At 25.4% G+C, this 23,124-nt stretch overlaps 2 protein-coding genes across 2 annotated transcripts; one reads left to right on the forward strand and one right to left on the reverse strand.

The window, feature by feature from the left end:
- The first annotated feature begins 1,084 nt into the window (after positions 1-1,084).
- LOC141537731 (aurora kinase A-A-like) lies at positions 1,085-2,507 on the forward strand. The gene is given in 5 exon segments (XM_074258882.1): positions 1,085-1,475; positions 1,478-1,524; positions 1,609-1,743; positions 1,808-2,198; positions 2,262-2,507. Coding segments are annotated over 5 exon segments (684 nt in total). The 5' UTR covers positions 1,085-1,439; the 3' UTR covers positions 2,337-2,507.
- A 3,121-nt stretch (positions 2,508-5,628) lies between these two features.
- Tyf (twenty-four) lies at positions 5,629-20,377 on the reverse strand. Its single transcript, XM_074258894.1, is given in 16 exon segments — positions 5,629-8,213; positions 8,993-9,367; positions 9,370-9,843; positions 9,846-10,027; positions 10,059-10,243; positions 10,245-10,642; positions 10,645-11,028; positions 11,884-12,012; positions 12,015-12,227; positions 12,230-12,340; positions 12,704-13,097; positions 13,494-13,718; positions 13,777-14,139; positions 14,247-14,363; positions 18,818-18,999; positions 19,257-20,377. Coding segments are annotated over 15 exon segments (3,801 nt in total). The 5' UTR covers positions 18,995-18,999; positions 19,257-20,377; the 3' UTR covers positions 5,629-8,139.
- Between the last annotated feature and the right edge of the window lie 2,747 nt (positions 20,378-23,124).

The following is a 23,124-nucleotide window of genomic DNA, read 5'->3' on the forward strand; positions in this document are numbered from 1 at the left end:
GAACTAATTTCATACTGTTAAATTTGGGAGTCGGTGTGCGCGCGCATCGTAAAAATTCACCCTCATCAATTTTCTCCAACGCGCCAAAAGAAGTATAACTTCAAAAAAAATTAATAAAAAGTTTCACATGTGAAAATCAATAAAAATTACAAGTGAAAATTTTTAGAAGCATTTTTTTATTGTAATTGATTTGTTATTAAAATTTTTAAAATTGACAGCTGACGGCTAACTTCAGCATTATTCATATCCATACTTGTAATCTTTTAAGATAGAGGTCTCTACTTTCACAGTTGGCAACTGCAAATATTATCATTATTACTACTTATAATAATCATAATGAAATAAAATTCGTTAAATTCAAAATTATTGTCAAGACAGCGGTGAGCTGCAGCGGTGTAATCATAAATATCATATTTCTGAAAGACCAAGTTAAAAAACATTTTTAAGAGTAACTTATAATCGTTAAAGTTTATTAATATTGCTTGATATTGCAAAACACACACGATTAGTAATTTGACAGCAATTAACAGTTGCAGTTTATTTACTTTTGGCATTGAGGTATATAATCTGTGATTTGTAATAATTTAATATTTTTTTTTACTTCAACTCAGAGCATGTTTAATATTGAAGATAAAATGCATTCATTCTGTTTTACTAAAAACCTGTTATTATTTTTATTAAGTTTCAAATAAATTTTTAATGATGTGCAATTTATTTGTAGAAAAAAATTTTCTCATGTCTGCTGTTTTATGATACTGAAATTGAGACATCTGATAATTTTTAGAGTTTCTTTAACTAACAAATTATAGCAAGAAAAATTTGTTTTAAAAAAATTAATCTTTAGAAGCTCTAAATTATTACAAATGGAATTTTTTTAATAATTTTCTCTATACTTAGTTTATATTTCAAGAAAAATCAAAAATTATCAAGTATCTGTTAACATCAATGTCATGCTGTTTTCAGTATTAGCACGAAATTTTGCAGCAATTGTTTTATAATACGAATTCTTAATTGTATTTTTTTATTTACAGAAATGGATACTAATTTAAATCACAATAATTTAATCCAAGATTCAACTAGTAAGCAATTCAAATCCAATCAAAAAAAAAAGAAAATGTATATAGAAATGAGGAAAAGTCGGAAAACAATTTTAGGTATAAAAATTCTAAAATTAGAGATGGAACATTTAATTTCGAAGCATTAGACAAAAAGAACGATGATGCTCAAAATTCAGTCCCTCGGGAACCAAATCCTGAATCTAAATCTCTTAAAGAAATTGATAATACAAATCATAATGATAAATTACGTCCATTAAATAAACAATCCAATCAAACAAAAAAATGGACATTAACTGACTTTGAAATTGGTAAACCATTGGGTAAAGGTAAATTTGGAAACGTATATTTAGCTAGAGAAAAAGAACAAAATTTATAATTGCCATGAAGGTGCTCTTTATAAATCAAATAGAAGAAGGAAAATAGAACATCAAGTACGTAGAGAAATTGAAATCCAAACTCATTTACGGTAAATAATTATTACATTAAATTTATTATTGCAATTAGTAGCAGCTAGTAAAAACAAAATTAAATAAAAATTTTTATTTTACAGACATCCTAACATATTACGTATGTACGGTTACTTTTATGATGATAGAAGAGTATATTTTATTTTGGAGTTTGCACCAAATGGTGAATTGTATAAAGCTTTAAAAGCAGCATCCAATGGACGATTCGATGATAAAAGGTAATTTATGACGACAAAAAGTATTGTCTAAGCTTATATGTATTTTACGTAATAATTTTTTTAGAACCGCGCCTTACATACGTCAATTAGCAGACGCTATGAAATATTGTCACAGTAAAAAAGTAATTCATCGTGACATCAAACCTGAAAATTTACTATTAGGAAGAGACGGTGAACTGAAAATAGCTGATTTTGGATGGTCTGTACACGCACCTTCTTCTCGAAGAGAAACTCTATGTGGTACACTTGATTACTTACCACCAGAAATGGTTCTTGGTAAATCACATGACCATACTGTTGATTTGTGGGGAGCTGGAGTATTATGCTATGAGCTATTGACTGGCAATCCACCTTTTATGGCTGAAACTTATGAAGGAACTCGTTCTAAAATAGTAAATGCACAATGCACATTCCCAAATTACGTCAGTGAAGGTGCTCGTGATTTGATTTCAAAGGTAATTTTATAATAAAATTTAATTTAAGAAATTTTTATTAAATTTATATATTTTTTTCTTCAGTTAATTGTTGTCAAACCTGAACAGCGATTACCCTGGGACGGTGTGCTTGCTCATCCTTGGATTTTACAACATTAATTTTTAGTGTTGGTCTTTATAATTCTTAGCAAATAATTTTTCATAAGTTAAATAAAATCATGAATTGTTTTTTGGATATTCAGATAGTGGAAATCACACAATATAATCATTTTAGTTCATGTTTTATAAATTTATAATTCTTAAATAAAACTTTCTTAATTTTTTGATTAATTGTGTGACTTTGTTAATTTCATGAAACTACAATACATTTATAAAGATAGATTTCCACTAATAAGGTAAAGTATCCAGTAGTTGAACAGGTTTCAAAGTAAAATGTATTTGACCCAACTTTTAATATAAAAGGTGCAATTATTAGTTCAAATTAGTGATTTTCATAAAAATATAAACAATTTTGAATTGATTAAAGCACAAAACAACGCCGATAATTGAATATTTATATTTAGACAACGTTTTTAAGATCAATTCTGACAAGCCGCAATAGTTGAACACTCCGGGAACAGTAGTTGAACTAATAAAATATACGGCAATAAGCACAGCAAAATTTTCAATGTTTTATTGAAATATCAAAAGAATTATAACATATTGTTGAATAATATTAAAAATAATGCTATGAATATTTATTATATGTTCATTTAAAAATGAGAAATATTTAAATTTAATTTTTTATAATTAGATTTTTTACAAATGACAAAGCAAATTTTCAATTATAAATAAAAAACTCAATTCAAAACGTTCAATAATTTTTAACTACATTAATTTTTAGCTATGACATTCATTTACTTTGCAGAAATTAATTCAAATCCCAATGCTAATCGCTAGTCTATAAACCCATTATAAGTAATAGTGCTGTTAAAATTATACGGCTTCAGCTTGTTCAAGTTCTGGATACCGCTTTCAACATTTGGAGGTATAGTTAAACGCTAAAATTTAATATAAAAATTATAATTTATGTCTTTGCCAAAAAATATGTATTATTTAGAAAAAATATTTCATTCAGTGGTACAATTTTTTTATTTAAAATGATGATATACCGTTTTTTTTTTTTTTTTTTTTTTTTTTTACTGATTGTTCGGTTCACGATTTAGTAACTTTTTCATGAAAAAAATAGCATTTATCGGCTATTCTCGACATGTCAACTTTTAAGTAATCAAAAATATTGTATTGATTTATAATTGAAAAAATTTACAGAAATCAATTACTTTATCATTTAATAATTATAGTATGCGCATATTAATCATAATAAATATACGGATCTTGTATTACAACAATTCGAAAAGCCTGTTTGTTTAAGTACTGGGTACTTTAGCTTCTCTCATCGATTGGAGCAAATAATTTATATTTTATGATATATCGCAACTATCTAGCATTACTTGGTCAGTTATATATTTTTGGAATGGAAATAACAATTATTATTTAAGTTTCTTGTCTCGGTTTTATTTGATCAAATACAATCAAAACAAATAATAAACAATGATATATCACAGTATCTTACATAAAGGTTTAATGCGGTCTACAAATCTATAATAACGTAAAATTTAATCACTTTTTTCTAATAACTTTTGAAAATGATTTATTTATCGCTGTAATCGTTATTTTTATTTTCATAGAAGATGCATTATTATATTTTTTTGTCAATCAATATTTGTTTATAAATACGTTCTATTTACAGAGTTCAGATGACAGTTTTTCAAATTAAAATTTGGTTTATTAAAATAAAACAAATCTTATATTTATTGATAAATATTAATAACAAAGCAACATAAATATATATACGTTTGCTATTTAAAATTATTAACTAAAATTCCTATAATAATTCAATTTTGCTGTTTGTTAATATAGAAAATTTTTGTAAAAATATTTTTATTTAAGCCAGAATAATAATATTTTTACGTGATAATAATTAAATATAATTCTATTTCTAATATCTGAAATTTAATAATACTCTAAAACTAAAAGTTATAATAATTTAATGATTTTCATTAACTCTTCGATTAAATTAAAAAATCTTAAAAATACATTTTGGATAATAAATGACACAAAATATGGAAAAAAAAAAACCACACAATTTTTTTCTGTAAATTATATTTTCATACAGTACAACTTGTATGGATAATTTGACAATTACAGACAAATGTAAATTACCGAACAAAACTTATCAGATTTTTATCTCGAGTAGAAACTAAATTATAACTCAATGTTAACAATTTTTTGTTGCAAATAACTTGGAATATTGAATTTAGAAGCGGTTAAACTGACATTTGTCTGAAATTAATTTCATTCATCCTTTCGCACACAATACTTGATCGATCAATCTCGATGATGAAACAATTAATATAATTTTAAGATTTCAAGTGAATGCAAAAACATTTTTAAAATAAGTAAAATTTAAAAATTTTGATCTGTTTTAAATGTCACTTATGTTTGAATATTATTAGTCAACATATAGAAGTTATTATTTTATCATTTTTTAATCATGTTATCATATTTATGCATTATGGCAAAATGATTAATTCAATTACTATAGCAGTTACATCGATTGTTTATATTTTATTATACCCACAGTTATTTTTATTTTATAGATGTTTTATATGGTTTTGCTACATATTATTTATTTATTTTTTATATACAATACAAAGTGTTTTATTTTACAACAAAAAATAAATATTTTTTTTTAATATAAGCTAATTATTATTTTTAGCAGGCTTTCAAATAAAGAAATTTTATATTTTTCAATATAAAAATGTTCTTGATACTGAATTTCATATTGCGTTTCAAACACCAAGTTATTTTTATTAATTTTAAGGAGCATACTCAAGTTTTTAAAATAACAATATTGAACACAAAAAAATAACTTCTTCTTTTTTTTTTTTTTTTTTTTTTTTAAATGAATATGAAAAGAATAAATAAAAATAATTAACTGAACAAACGAAATTTACTTTATATTTCTCAGATATTTGAAATAAAAATAATAAATAGTTTCAATATAATTAGTTTAGTTATAAAATTATTTAAATATTAACATTAATTATTTAATATTATTTTAGGCTCAAGCATACAGTAATTATAGTTTCTAAATATTTAAGAACTCGAAAAAAGAAATACATTTTTTTCTTAAATATGATTAGCTTTCATTCTGTTGAATAAACTATCGTAAAATTTTTTTAATTTGGCATTTTTTTTTATCACCCAAATAAACTTTTTTACTTTATATAATACAGTTTTAATCGCATTCTTTTAATAGAGAAAAAATGAAAAAAAAAAAAAAAAAAAAAAAAAAAAAAAGATAACATAAGTAAACGAAAAAATAAAAATTTTTTTATCTTTCATAAAATTAAATTAGTAATGATTATTTATTATTAATACTAAATACACGAATATCACATTCATCCCTCGCATATTTCGTTTTCATTTAGCAATAAACAAAACATCTCTTTCTTAAACTTTCGCATACAATAATTAATTTTTTTGTATTTTTTTTTATTTGTTTATTTCAAAAAGATAAATTATTTCACTGTGTAAAATATTTTTATTTATATTATTCGTATTTTTAAATTGCTGCTTGAATAAGGGTATAGTTCTTTTATGTTGATTTTTATAGATTAATTAAGTATCAAGAAATTATATAAATATCGAAATTAATTTCAATAGTGGGGCACTGATAAACCAATTCCATTATTATCTTAATTTCCATTTAAAGCTTGATATTACATGAAATGAGTATAATTGGATTATTCCATAGATTTGTTAGTTATAATTAAAATAACTCAATTATGATTTGAAACACATTATTAATAATTTTTGAAAATTAAATTGTTGAATAACATAATGATTTATATTATAATTTTTACAGTAATTACATTATCTAATGTACCCATGTAAATTTAGATTATATATGTTCAAGCAACAATTTTTTCAATTAAAAAAGCTAGTTTATAACTTTTAGATAGATAAACATTAAGCTGTTTTTATAATTCACTTTAATAACTAGATTCAAAGAGGTTTTCAAATTGATTTTAAAAAAATCTTTTTGTTTTTTCTTCAATGTTCAAATTGCTAATCATTTATTAGTGAACAAGTCTGTGCGATAAAAATGGGAAATCATTTATTTTACATTGATATATATTTTTGTGTGTATACATACATAAATATGTATTAGGCGACACATTGTACATAGATCGATATTTTTTCCCAAGTTTAAACTTGTAATTTTGTGGTATACGTTAAAAATTTATGCAGCCAAAAAAGTATACAGCTGAATTGAAAATCGCCTGCGTTATCCATTCCGTTGCTGCTATTTGACTGCTAGTTTCAGTCTCAAATAATGTCAAAATTTAATAGGTCAAGTTTTAAATAATTTTTAGCAACCTAAAATTCACGTAAATGTCTCAAGTTTGATCAAAATTTTTTTAACGTATTTTACAAGATATAAAGTTAAAACTTTATTAAAAATATATCGATCTAAAATGCATAAATCTAATGTATATTTATTTATTTATACATTAATTTTTTAGATTAAACTACAGCCGGATAAGTATGACGAAAATATCATCAAAGGATATTTTATTCAAAGTGAAAAAAAAATGAGGTTTTGTTAAAATATGATGATTCTAATAATTTCAAATCTGAATAACAATATATTTTCAAACTAAAAAAATCAAAAAAAAAAAAAAAAAAAAAAAAATAGTGAAAAATAAAAAAGAAAACATCGCCCCATTTGAGGCATGCAATTAATACATTATATATTACTATTTATGATTAGAGTGATATTTGAATGTAAATTTAACATACGGAGGTCGTAAGTAAATGGGTACTAGCCAATACAAAAGTTTTTCATTATTTACTTTGTGGTTTGAAAACCAATTGCATTAGAATGAAATATTAGTAATCATAGGAACTGAATATCACTTACTCAATAAGATGCTATAAATAAAATATCCTTGTGAAGCTTTTTTCTATAATTATTTAGCTACAGCTTTTTTATTTAACATATATTAGTTTTTATCAATGAAATCTTTACTTGATGCCGCAGCTGGAAGCTTTTTTGCAAAATATACAGTCAAATATAATATTTTGACTATGCTATATGCCGTATAGTCTGCATTTTATTACAGGTTCGCATGCGTGCGTGTGAGTGTATTGTGTTCTATTGAATGTTCGATTATCTATGTTCACCTATGTTTACTATATCTTTAGTTTTATATACACATATATACACGCATGTCTATCGTAGTTTTATATGGCCTCTTATTTGAGAAAACGAAAAATTCTCAAATGACTAAATATTATTTATCTACACAATAGATTAATCCGTTCACAAATTCACAATGCGAAAATTTTTAATCTTTTGTTATATTTGTTTATATTTACGCACATATATATATTAACAATTGATATCATCTCAATTAAAATTAGTATATAATAAGTGATTAATATTTTTCCAAGTATCACTTTTAATGCACTAAATATTTCACTCTGTTTTTAAATTATTTACATTCTTCCGCTTTAATGAAGTTCATTGTTAAACTTAAATTATACTGCCCAACTTTAAAACTCTTCGCTTAACACTTATTTATATTATTATTAATTGTTCACTCCATAATTGTAGGTTTATGTACATTCGAAATACTTTTTTCCATTTTTAATGTTTATGGAACCATATGTTAAATAGAGTTATAACTTAAACAAAAATAAAATAAAGTATTAAACACATTTTTTCACATTTTCACTTTTTACACTGCACCCTATAAGATGTAATCATAGTTTTAGATTTAATCATAAGTTTTTTTATGATTTTAAAAATTTTTAATGTTCATTACTCCAATGTTTATTTTGCACATTGTTTTCATTGACCGCTGTAATATTGTACTCGACCTGTTGCTTCAGTTACTGGAATTTCACGCATCACCGCATCCCACGCTGTAACCAAAGATATGATAATTTAAAATAGTGTATTAAATGTTATTAAATTAAAATTTTATAATAGTTTATATAAAAAAATTTAGTAATTATTTACAAGTGGGGTCTACCCTATTTGTAGCCATATCTAGGTGAAAAATTAACATTTTTAATTTTTCTAATTCTGTTAGTTTTTACGGCACATTTGTAATAATAAAGATCGTAAAAAGAAAAAAATGAAGATTTCGATAGTTTTTTTGCCTTTAAAAATTGGAAAAAATTTTGGCTCTCATGTTTTTGGATAAAATTTCTATTTTATCTTTTTTTATGTTTTTGATATTTTTTTAAAGTACATAAAAAAACGAACAATTAAAAAAAAAAAAAATATATTGAATATCACAATTTTCTAAAAATTTATAATTTTTTGAAAATTTGTTAAAATTAAAGTAATCAACTTTTTTTTTTTAATTATTCTTTTTTTTTTATGTATTTTAAAGAAAAGAAAGAAAAAAACAAATATATTAAAATTTTCAAAAAAATTTCGTTCGAAAAATTGAAAATTAAAATGTTGGACCCCACTTGTAAATAATTACCAAAAATTTTCAATTTTAATCTTAATAATCTTTTCATAATCATATTTATAACGCATTTAAAAAATATGACATTTAAAATTATTCAACTGAGTCTCTTGCTAACATAGTAACCAAATTGTTTTTTTATATATATATATCTATTAATATATGACTTTAAAAACTTGTAGATTTACAATAATAATAATAAAAAATATAATAATTACTTACCTAACCCAACAAACGAAACAATTTTGTCGTGGTTATAATTTTTGACATCAACTGTTTCTTCAGGTGCAATAAAACGGGCTGAAAAATCTTCTTTAGAAAGATTATATTTTGTTATTGCATTTGAAGGTGCAATTAATGATTGTGAGACATAATTATTTGGTGGTTGAAATCTTGGTGAGTACCCAAAATATGTGATTGGTATCATCTGTGTATGAGGAATTTGATGCGGTTGTGGTGGATATAAATGCGGTGGCGGATGTACGTGGAAATCGTATCTTGTGTTTTTATCAACAAACGAAGGCGGTGTCTTTTCAAAATGTATTGGTACTTTATTAGAAGACTGAGATGGTTTAGAGGCTAAAATTGGTTGATCTTTTTTTTAGTCTTATCTTCGGACTGAAGCAGTTGTTCATTTATTTCAAAACCAAAAGTAAGTTCACTTGGAACATCATCTTTGTTTTTTGTTGAATCTGATAATGATTCATCCATTAATATAACTGCAGGTCTTGAATGTTTTTTAACAGAATTATGAGAGTTACATTTTGGTAAGTCTTTATCTTTGGTAATTACGTGATGTTTGTTTGACTCTTTTGTTTCTACGTCTTCTTTTTCATGCTGCAATGATGATGTCGTAGATGAAGATCTTATACTATTGGAAGTTGTTATTGTTGTTGTTACCTTAGGATTTCGTGAATAATCTTTATTAACTAATTTCGATATTTTTTCAGATTTAATTACTGGCTTAGAATTATCGTATTCACTCGAATTTGGCTGAGGTATAGATTTTAAATCCATTTGATCATTTGATAATGTAAAGGAACATTCACTAGCATTCAAGTTTATCAATTTTTTTTACTATATTCTGGATTATGCTGTATATTTAATGATTTTAGTTCTTCTTGAACATTACTCGATTTTTTTAAATCGCGGGATTCTAATTGATTTGAACAGCTTGTGTTTAATAGAGTTTGTTGACTGTTCTTACGAATTGAAGGTTTAAAATTATATGAAATGTTAGCATTGGTAGTATTAGTAACATCTTTTCACACAAGACACAATCATTTTAGATTGTTCTGTTGAGTTATTGTTATAATTTTTCAATTTTTTTGTAGTATGGACATCATTCTGATCAGCATTATAATTAGTATTAACAGGGATATTATTTTGTTCTTGTACATATTTAATAACTTGAATTTTTTTATTGATAGCTTCTTCGTGAGCTTCAGCCTTTTTAGATTCAGTTGTCTTTTTTTAATTTTAGATCATCTGTTAATGAGTGTTTATCAAAATGTATACTAAAACCATGATTTAAATAAGAATTTGAAAAGTTATGTTGTTTAATTTTTCGGTCAGATTGTTGAAGTTCATCAAGACTTGGATAATAATCTTGAGGAAATTTATCTGGCTCTGATGGAGATTTAGCAGGAACATCTGTCCACTTTTCAGCAGAAAGTATAGTTGGCACAATAGGTGAAGTGTGAAGAACAGAATTTTGAGGCAAGTTAATAGTTACCATACGGGCGATGTCTGCGTAACTTGCTTGAGGTACTCCAACAGATGACAGAGAAACATTGATAAGATTGTGTTTAATGTTCGAAGTAACAGGAAGTGAATGAACAGAATCTAAATCGCTACTATCTGATTTATCGCTGGTGGTACACTGCAAGCGGACTTTCTTCTGAATTCTGGTGAATGAGAAGCTCTATATTCATGAACGAAATCTCTTCTCCTTGATAAATAAGATGAAGAGTTTACTAAATTTTGAGTCCGGCTACCACTAGAACTTCTTCGTTGTCTCTTACTTTTTTTCTTCTTTGTTACGACCAAAAACTCTGGTTCAGGTTCTACATCAATATTTAGCTTTTTCGAATTTTTTCTTGTGCTACTATTATTACTATTGAATTCATTTTTAACATCATCACAATATAATGATTGACTTTCTGACCCCCAAGAATGTCGATCGCCACGACTATCAACTACTGAATCACCAGTGCTACGTTGTTTGGTTCTTTTCAATAACCCACCATTGATAGTACCTACAAAAACGGACATTTATAATTGTTTGGACTAATCTAAATATAATTATAAGCTTCATAATTTAATTTAGGACACAATGCCTTAAAATTATTAAATCCCGATACTTTATTTTATATCCCGGAATTTTCAAACTTTTTCAAACTCTAAACATTTAACCATCTACCTTTCGAAACGATATTTAACTCAAAAATATAAAATTTTATAAGTCTTCGAGCTCAATTTCATCCTTATTTATTTTCTAGATTCTTAAAAAAATAGAACAAATTCTTAAATTTTTTTTTTTTTTTTTTTTTTGGTCAATGATATTTTTAAAACTAATTAATAATAAAACGTTAGGTACTTAAATTTAATAATAGCTAGAAGCAATGATTAAATTTTTTTTTACTTTTTCAATTTAACAACTGAGCACATTCAAGTGTGTGACTTCTTGTTATTATTAAGATCGTTCTGTACTGATGTTCATAGAAATTGACTTTCTTAGAATTGACCTAAATTTTTTACCTGATTTATGGTAATACATATACTTATGTGTTAAATTTACCTATTAAACGAGTTTGGATCTACGACAATGCTGGAATTGAGTTATTACATATTTTTGTATGTATTCGAAATTATTTAATAGTTTTTCTAACTTTGCTTAAAAAAATTGATCATTTTTTCTTTCAATCGCTTATACTTTTGAAAAATTGATTAATTTAAGATTCTTTTTCTGAGCTCAATATTATTTTAATATCGTTTTTAAATATAGTTTTAACTCTGACATCATGGTTTTCAACTAATTCATTTTTACTAAAATGTCTCATACAAAAATGTATCTTTTTATATTAACTAAATAAAAAATGAAATAATATTACCGTGTTGACTGGAAAAACTGCTAGCCTCACTTGAACTCAAACTTTTTTCAGTTGTAAGATCCTCTAATTTAGTTTTAGATATTTCTTCAAGAGAGTTGCATTTTTGTAACTTTGACGGCAATTGATCTTTTTAGAATCTTTATCTTTACTTCTTGATTTTGGGCCTGTGTTAGATTTAATTTTTATAGTATTTCCATTGGGAGTTTTTCCTTTTTTGTTTTTGGAATCTTTGCTTTCAATAAAATTAAGAAGACTATCAATGTCGTCATTACGATGTCCAGCAACGTTTTCAGCATTGTAGACGATAACATTTGGTTCTTGAGCATGCTTTCTTCTGGTCTTTTACGTTCAGAATTATAACTCTGCGCAGCATTATAACTATCGTCTACTGATTTTTTATCGATTGAAACAGAAAAATCCTTAGCTGTATTATTTTGCGAAGTTAGTCTTGAAACTGCTATTAGAGAAATACATATATTTTCATATAATTTTCTAATATTATTATTAATGAATTGTAAAAATAAAAGTTTTAATTATTAATAACTTTAAAACTAAAAGAATCGCAGAATTAAAAAATTTTGTCTTTTGAAATTATTTTGTTTCTAAAAATGTCATGAAAATTTTATCCAATTAATCGTCATTCTCAAGTTTATAATATCCAATAAGCAAAATCAACACGGATTAATTTTATTTTCTCGGTGATTTGCTAGAAAATCTTTCAAATATTTTCATCAAGTAGTTCAAAAAATTTTATCCAAGATTCAAAATAATATCAAATAAATAAAAAATAATAATAATGAATAACAGTGAAAATACGTACCCATAGCTATATTTGGTTGCGTTCCAGTAACGTGCATTATAGGAAGTAAATTAGAAGTAGTAACCTTATTTTGTTGAACACCGGATATAGTGCCACTAGTGACATTACATTTGGCATTGTTATAAGTAGTTAGCTGGATCGTACCGTTTATGGTAAACTTGGGTTTATCTTGCTTACAATTATATTCGTGTAAAGGAAATTCGATAGAAGAATCGACGGATGTTTCTTCAGTATCAAAAGTAGGGCACGATATTACTTGAACTGGTCGTCGAGGTTCAATTATTTTCATCTCAATACCCTCCGTGTCTTCCCCATTTACACTGGACTGAATAATGCGAGGTGAATTGATTAAATTATTACTGATTACTGCATCTTTATTATTTAATCCATTAACCTGAAATTGGTTAATGATCGTTAAATTAGGATGTATGATTTACAATTAATCTTTCACCTGCATACTCATTCATTGTCTTAAATAAAAATAAAATGGGACATACTAAGTATTTTTATATGATTATTGAAAACAGTAAATATCAAACAATTTGTTTTGTTTGAACTTTCAATTCCTAATTATTAGACAATCTTATTTAGAAAAATGTATCAACAGATTTTGAAATATTATTTGCAAATATTTTTCAACTTTGATAACGAAAAATTGATAGCTAAAAATTTACTAAAAATAAACGTTAAGTTTCTGTTATTTTTAATATCATAAATGATTAAGATAACCTTAACAGAGATTAAATAGTTTAAAATTTGACTTGTTACTATTAAATTATAACTAAGTTACCATGGAATCGTCTTTATAACTTGAAGATAGATCATCTGATTCGATCATTTCATTTGTAACATATTTTCCTTTTGGACACTTTTTATCATTTACATCACTAGCATCGACAGTTGTAAATACGCAATCATCTTTTTTAGTTACACAGCCATAAGATGGTTTGTCCAATGATCGTGATTTTTCTTTGTTAGTCCAATAATAAACAGTACGTTCGTCACAAAAATCTCTCTAAAAAAATTTATTTTTGTTTATTTAAATAATTAATAAATATTGCAATATTGTTTACCTTTTTATCAAAAATGAGGTCCAAGTTAACAAGAGAGGCGAGACTATGAGAAGCATTTACGTTGGACGGTAAAGAACCACCTTCTCTTTGACGAGCAGATACATTAGATCCTGAATGTTTTTTACTTTTTCTTCTACCACCACTATAAGTATGACTAGAACCAGATGTAAGGTAAGTAAAACTACTGTCAAATTCACAATTAAGTGGTTGGGCTAAATTTTGTAAAGATCCACCGTGAGTTAATCGTTCACAAGTAGAGTCTCTTTTATGTCTACGACGATTTGATCCTGGTAAACCTCGAGAACTTGTTACCGCTCGACGACCTTCTTCAGTTTCATCAACTTCTGCTTCTTGTAAAAGTTCCTTAATAATAAATTTTGTTTAATCAGTGATTATTGATAAAAAAATCAAAATTCAATTCATAATTTGGAGATTAATCATCATAATATGAACAATAAATATATATTTACCTTAAAAAGATTCGACTTTCCTTCACGATCTTTCGTTGAGCCTGTATAGGTTATAGCTTCATCTAACAACGCTCGTAATTCTCTTTCATTCAGTGTAGACAGTGTCGCTGGTTCTTCCTATAATAGGAATTCAACAATTTACAAAAAAATTATAAATTAATAAAGAAAATTTTTTAAAAATTAATGTTAGTACTGCACTATATAATTGCTTATAGTGTTTTGCAATAAGTATATATTTAACTTAAAAATGTTCGCGATTACGAAGCAAAAAAAAGATATTACGTAATAATGGCTTATGTATAAAATCTACAATAGTTCGAGATCTTAGTAGTAAATTGTTTTTTTTTTTTTTTTTTTTCTTAAAGAATATAAACAATTAATATTCACAAAATTTACAAACCTTTTCTTTTAATTCAATAAATTCAATTAACAATCCTTAAAAATTGTTTACAAAAATAAATAATCTCAATTATCATTGGCAAAATAAATTTAACGATTAAAATAAACTCAATCGATTTGGTTACTTATAAAATAAAACAACAACAACAAAAAATCATGTTCAAGTAATTAAGTAATACCAATTAAGGTAATTATGTTACACTCATATTTTAAAGTTTGTTCATAAATAAAATTCCCTTATCAATTTACACTCTATCGGGAAATTTAGTAATTTATACATTATTTAAGGATATATTTACGTGTATAAATAGTTTTTTTTTTTTTTTTTCAATTTTATCAAATTGTCGTTCGAATAAAATATAAAATCTAACCTGAGATTAACCAAATTAATTACTGGTATCACATTAATTACTTCAAGTGTTAATTAATAATAAGAATGGTATTAATGACTCTATTTAAGTATTTATTTATTGTAAAAATAAAGTAACCACAGGACATGGGCTGAGTATTACGGTTATGAAACGACATAAGTATAGAGTCAGTCCATTATGTGATGAAACACCCGAACTGATGAATTATACACATATAATGACCATAGAACCACAATTATTTATTTACACCTGTAAAACGCAATCATCAAGTTTCGTACGCTAGATGTCACAAATTCTAATTCGATAGATTCTTATTCTTGAAATTTTTCTCCATCACTATTTATCTATTTTTTTTTTTTTTTTTTTTTTTAGCTTCATCGAATAAAGTTATTGACTGATAGTAAAACAGATATTGCCAATGAATTCCAGAAATGATCAGTGTCTTGTAAATTTTCTTGACTTTTCAAATTAATGTATAGTGTATTGAACCGATAAGCATTAATAAAAAAATATCTTTACAAAAGACAAAGCAATGTCGGAAAAAAAATTTATATTTTTAGAGGGCAGCTAGATCGAATGATACCAAAGCTTTATTATTTGTATACTTACTGCCCAAGTTTAGTTTTTTATTTCTAGTCTTAAAATAAAATGTAGAGCTGGAAGTTGGATCAATATTTACTGTGAATGAATTTATTGATATATCGCTGATAATTTGAGGATATTATTTTAAAATAAAATTCAGTGGTTTTAAATATGAAAATAGTATTGTAAAAATATTACTGGAAGCGGGTGCGGCGCGGGGGCACTATTCTCAGTGATCAGCATGGCTGTCACTATACACTGCTAAGATACAAGTTTAACAGTAACGTAGATGACAATAATATATCCCCGATTAATGATTCAATATCATTATTTTGTTACAATTTCAATACTTCAATAGACACCTACAGTATACAAGAAACAAGATACTTTGAACTATATTTCTCCCTCCGAATATTTATCTGAGATAAATTTAAAATAAATATTTTATGGCCCGGTCCAGACATTAATGGTCCCATTGTACCGAAAAAATGTTTGTCAATTATAAATTTAATTCAATGACTCAATAACAAAATAATATTTATATTATACACACGATATGATAGTTTGATAAAAACAAAACTGATGATAGCTGACTTCAAAACATTTTTTGCCTTGATAAAAAAGCAGCTTCCAGAAAAAATCACTTAAATTTTGTTTTGGAACTATGATGCTGAAATTGAGACATCTGATAATTTTTAGAAATTTTTCAACAAATAAATTGTAACAAAAAAATTTTTTTTTTTTAATTCCACATTTAGAAGCTTTTAAAAATTATAAATTAAATTTTTTAGACCTGGTTTATTTTTCAAGAAAAATTAAAAAATTGTCTGCTATTTTCAGTGTCATTTAAAACCTTAAAAATTTCTATTAGAATTGCTCATTTCTTTGATTTAATTCATTTGTTTGGAAATCTAAAATCTTAAAAGTCAGCTAGTTTACAATCATAGTTATTTGTTTCTGTAGGAAATTAGAGTCAACTCAAAACTTTCTTTATAGTTATTAAGTACATGCATAAAAATAAAGCTATCTAATCAATTAATTCATATAATTTTTATAATAAAACCTCAAATGTATATATAGCCGATTGGCATGTATTCGTTCTTGAAATAAATAAATAAAAACTAAACTGGAACTTTTATGCTCGTATAATGATACCGAAAATAAGTGACATCTAATGATGTTTGTAAATTTTTTAATTTGAAAAATTATACCTATAGAAATAAAAAAAAATACTATGAGTACAATTTTTAAGAACTTTCTCCTTTGTTTGTTGATTTCAATATCATGTTCGTAAGTAGTTTTTTTTGCATTAGACTAAAATGTTAAATTTTGCTGTTAATTAACTACTTTATTTTTACTTAGTCTTTTTTGATAAATTATAAAAAACAAATTTACCCTTCAATTTATTATAAATATAAGGGAATTATTTTTTTTTAACATTCAAGAAGTATACATTATGTGATAGTAAATATCTGTATAGATTTGGAATTTTTATAATAGTTTATAATAATTGTTTTTAGATCCTAATTAACAATTACATCATTATCTATGATGATTATGGTTATGTATAATTCTATATAATGTTTTATGTAGACCATAAAATGACACTTCAACGTATAAATAATAATAAACAATAAAGCAATAATTTTATGAACGTTACAGGTTTACTGTGAAATGAATGCTGGTAAAATACATGACTATTTGCTTTAAAAAATTAACTAAATAAATTGGAAGTTTCATTGTATTTCATCAACTTTTGATTTTTTTTCTATAAATAAAATATCAAGTCGATATAATCCACTAGATTTATAGATTGAGGTCCAGTTTTTCAATCCACGATAAAAGTATTATTATTATTGCTAGTATCTTTATATATATGAAATTTATAGATATATTTCATCATTGGATAAAATTTTATCCTGGATTGAAAAATTGGCCCTAAAAGATTTTAATTTATATTGACATTTAATCATAAAACTTTTAGTATATTACATTTAAAAAAAAATGTTTAATTTTCTTAGCAGGAAGTTAAAAAAAAGACTGAAAAAATTAAAAAGAATGTTTTGTTTATAACCGACTTTTAGTAATTAAAACAAAAAAAAAATAAGAAAACTGATTCTTATGATTACTCCTACTATGTTCTGATTTACTAAAATAAAAATATGTCTAAAAATCAGATCTAAGATGATATATGTAACAGGAACGTTTTTTTAAAATCGACATTTGTTTTAGGTCAGAAAATTTTGATCTTAGAAAAAACATAGTTAAAATAAACTTTTTTTTTTTTTTGTTATTTTTACCCTTAAAATTCCTAACCCCTTCATGTATAACAATTAACATGCATATGACCAGTTATTAATTAAATATTTTAACCAATATTCTATAATATGTCGGCTGAGAGTATGAATTATAACTAAATAAGCTTAATACAGTTCATATAATCACTACAGTGCTCCCTAATGAAGATATAACAGGTTATCTTTTTTTCTATTATTAGTAACTGATGGAAAAATTAAGATACAGCTAAAATGTCTTAAACAGGGAACACTGTACTGTATAAACAATAAAGATTTATTTAAGCATAATAAAACGATATTGTTAACATTGTTAAAATTAATAATGATGATACTAAAACCGGCAGAATCAGACAGTTTTAAGGTTTTTTTTTTTTTTTTTTTTTAACAAACAAGGGCTAGTTTATTAATCTGAAATAAAATAATTATTAGTAGTATAACTATTTACATCAAATATCTAGATATATTTTAGAGTTGAGTAAAATTGTATCTCAGATTGAAAAACTAGCTCTACATCGGAACCAAAAAGATATTAAAAAAAATTTGCATTTATTTTTTATTAATTTTTGAGCGTAGTATTTTGTAAAAAAATTTTCTTACAATTATTTGTGTGGAAAATTCTAAAAATTGTCAGTTTGTTAATTTTAGTATCATAAAATAGAATAATTTTTTTGATTTGCATTATGTATGTTTAAAATTATAGTAGAATCAGCAGATATTCCATTATTTTTTAGTTTCATTTAACAAATAAATTAGTACTCAAAAATAGTTTTAAAACCATTGTTTTCATAATTTTTTACAAATTCTATAAGTTGATTTTTTTTAAAAATTTTTTTTTTGCGGTTTATTTGTTAAAAATAATTCAAAAAATGAATAAAATTATCTGTTAATTTAAGTATTAATATAAAAAAATGGTCTATCTTACCAGTTTTCCAACAGAAGCAATCATTGAATGATATGACTTGATGACACTAGACACATCTTTTGGACTAATCTCAGCTGCAACGTCAGTAGTATCATTTATCACAATACGATCATTGGATTCTTGTTGATTTTGATCAAGTGACGTAAGGTCCTGTCGATTATCCGGCCCTGGAGCCATTTTCACTGAAATTGACAGCGCCATATAACACATTGTATTTGTTACTTTATTTTTTTCCTAACCCATTAAAATAAAATTACATACATATTTACACATAAACCCAGATGAGATAAAAGTATAGAAAAAAGCATTATAATACTGGAATATGAATGTAATTTTATTTCTTGTGGCTAAATACTAGTTGTTATTAGTGTTTATAATTTTAATTATCATCCTAATAAAAAATAAAATCATTCTCATAATGTATTTAATACTTGCGTACATGATAGGTTATATTACATTTGTCCGGAGTGTTACTATATTATTAAATGATGTGCGAATTCTTACACACTGTCAATCAAAAATTTCTTATTCGATATGTCATTGTCTTAACGTGAATTTCCATAATTTTCTCTAACTAATCTGTAAGTTATAATGATAACAAAGGACCAGAACAATGTCAAATTGTCGTGACAAGTTATCGATCTTTAAGAATTACTTGTCGCTCTAGTTTTTTCCGTTTAGGCCGATGACTGCACTAACTCGCCGCTCAGTACATCCCTAACGCACACATGTACACACGCGCTTATATTTCTCTTTTTCTCCCTCTTCGAAGGCTACACAATGCATACATCTATATTCTATGTATATATATTTAGTAATCTATAGATATAGAAGAGAGAAAGAGAAAGTCAAACTTCACCATAAAAACAATACTGAAAGAATAAGCCCGCGCTTTCAACAAAAGCTACATTAGTAATTAATAAACTTTATTCACAAAGCATAATTCATTTTACCATTTTTATTACACAACTCCAACACAAGGTTTATTCCTCTTTAATATCTCACAACATATGTACCATTTTTTAGTGGACACATTTATATGGAATTTTCACTTCGCGACAAATTGACCGCTACACACAATAACTATACAAGTGGGTGGGACATCCACTTAATAAAATCGCTATTTTAGATATTTTACTATAATTATTTTTTAAGTCACTGAAAATGTTTACAGGACATTTATATTTCGAGTTGGTAAGAGACATAAATCATTTTTTCACCTTGGCGCAGATCGAAATCAATGTATTACGAATAGAAGCACCAATCTACAGAGTAAGGAGACTACACACATACATACACACATACGCACCTTTCAATACATCCATTATATACAATATATACACGGATACATATATATCATCATATATCTTAGATGAAAATTGACTTCTACCTCCAGGAAAAATGGGAAATTCATCGAAGAAAGATATTCTTGCAAATGATTAGTGATCTAGAAAAATTTAGCTGAAAAAGGGTATTATGTCAATTTCCAACTAGTTTATGCAATTTGACATTAAAATAAAATGACATAGTTACTGATAAATAAAAACTTCTGGTTTAGTTAATTTTTTGTTATTTCCATACGAATTAATAATTCCTTTGTTATTTTACTTATCAATGTAATAAATTATAAAAAGTAAATTTAAATGTTGGGATTGACGCTCGAAAAGCTTGTATCTACATCTCAAGTGGCGCACTCTTTCAAAGGAAGTAGATAAATTCAACACAAAAACATGCAGAATTCAAATTCAAAATTAAACAGAGAATAAAATACATTTTGAAAAAGATCTATTATGACCTAATTTTTTTAAATAAAAAATCTGAAATTCAAGTTTAATTTTACATCTGTCTAAGGACCAACATCAGAGAATGCATTATTTTCGGCAGATGTAATTATACTGAGTATAACTTTGTCTAATAAATAATTGATTCATTATAACGCAATACATTCTTTCAGGATTATTCATTTTTCATCATCCAATAGAAAATTGATCTTAATAAAGTTAGTTTCATAGAGTCATTAATTTGTCATGTAAATTGAGTTAGCCGACATATAAAAATTTTTAGAATTTCTTTTTACTGAAAAAATGATTACAAAAAAATGAAAAAAAATTTAATTGCGTGAAATTTTTTAAAAATATTTTTTAGTTCTAATTTAATAATTAAAAGAAAATCAAAAATTAAAAAAATGTCGGCTAACTTTAGTATATTATTAATTTGTCTATAATTATGAAACACCTTTGATAATCAATATTCATTTTTTTTGTTATTATGAAGAATAGTAGGCAAAGTTACAATAAATTTCTTTAAATTAAACAATTATTTCATCTTTTCACAAATGATTAATAATTAAGCCTGTTGATAAAATTAATGTTGTTATTTTATTGAATGAAAAACTTAAAAATTTTTTTCAGGTTTTTTGAAAAAAATTGCTTGACAAATCAAGTGTTTTGAATTATGATTTATGACATTGTTAGCTGTCACTTGACAATTTTTTAATTTTCTGTAACAAAAATTTGTTCTAAAAATTATTTTTTAAAAAATTTTATTTTTAATTTATTAAAATTTCTACAAGTCCATTTTTTTAATAATTTTTTTTTGCTATAATTTATTTGTTAAAGAAAATTAAAACAATTGTAAAGTGATAGCTAAATTTAATGTCATCTATGATTTTAAATATTCGTAATTTAATGCCAATATTTGTATGATTATTTTTACTTTAATCTTGAAAGCTTTTCCATTCAAAAAGGTTGTCATTAAATATCATCTTAAACTGGACTCGTTCCGACATGAACGTTTCCAATACAGGTAGTGTTATGCCTCCATCTAGAGTTGAAGATTTTATTTTATGAAGACTTACCTACAGCAATTATTTCCTTTAGGAATATTGAAATCATTACTTAAATAAAGTAAATTGGTTTATTTAGAGAAGGCAAAAAAATTTGGACTTAAAATTCATTGACAGTGGGAGTAATTACGGAATTCATGGAGTATTTTGTGTAATTAAGAGCACAACTGCGTTAATCTGAATGGTTGTAGTTCCATTCCAACTTTTGGTGAGACAATAGTGACCTCTTAACAATAGTGGAACCAGGAGTATATATGTTGTTATGCCTCCATCTAGTTGCAAAATATTTTATTGATACTAGCGTTACCTACCGTTGTTTTTTTCGCCCGGGAGTATTAAAATACTCAGTTCCAGTGCGGGAAAGGAAATTTGAATTGAAATTAATTATATTGAACGACTCGTTATTTGATTATTGAACCGTGTAAAATATACTTATTTCATTTATTGACTAAACATTTAAATATAAGCTTATGAAGAGAATTACAGAGAGTAGATTATACAGTTCTGAGCTCTCAAGGAGAAGTGAGTTACAAAAAATGTCGGCTCGAAACCTCCGACCTCACGTCTCCGCTCCATACCTCACACATATATACTCGACTATTACAATTCGTACTTCGCTTGACGCTTACACTAATACATACAACTAAACTTATCTCGAAATACACTTATATTTATTGCTTTTTACATGTATATCCACAATATAAGAAACTGAAAATATATATATACATACATATACATACATACGTATACACACACATATATATATATATATATATATATATATATATATATATATATATATATATATATATATATATATATATATATATATATATATATACATATACATACAAATACATATATACACACATACATATATTAGGGTAGGGGTTGTCTTATTACACCAAGTTTCTTATACTTTAGGTTTCCAATTTATTAATGAACTAAGATTACTATCATCATATCTACTTTAAATATCGTTAATATCAACACTAATTATTATTATTGTTACTACAATTATTCGTATAATTGTATTTTGTATTTACTATTATTGTTAACATTATAATACTATTATACTAACTTATTATTATTTCTTATATTATTATTATTATTATTATTATTATCATTATTGTAATTATTACCATTATTATTATTTGTTATTAATTGCTCAGGGGGGTTTTCCCCGGAGTCCGACTCTCCGAGGGCCCAGCCTGAGCGCCATCCATTACTGCTGCACCACTCCAAACAACAAGGCGGTTAGTGAGTGCAGCAGGCCAAATTCATTTGCCTAAGTAGACGCAGGGATCCCAAAATGACAGCCTTTTGCATCCGCACTGCTAGAGACACGGCTGCTGAACTGCAAGCCGGTATCTTCGCAAGTGAAGACACAAAAGACTGTTTCATCCTCCAAGGACGCCGACAACCAAAACGACGAGCTTGACACGGTAACCTGGGTACATTA

This window comes from Cotesia typhae, unplaced genomic scaffold (genome assembly GCF_013202065.1).
Source record: "Cotesia typhae breed Kobodo isofemale line unplaced genomic scaffold, CoteBio_Ctyphae contig_142, whole genome shotgun sequence".
Lineage (NCBI taxonomy): Eukaryota > Metazoa > Arthropoda > Insecta > Hymenoptera > Braconidae > Cotesia > Cotesia typhae.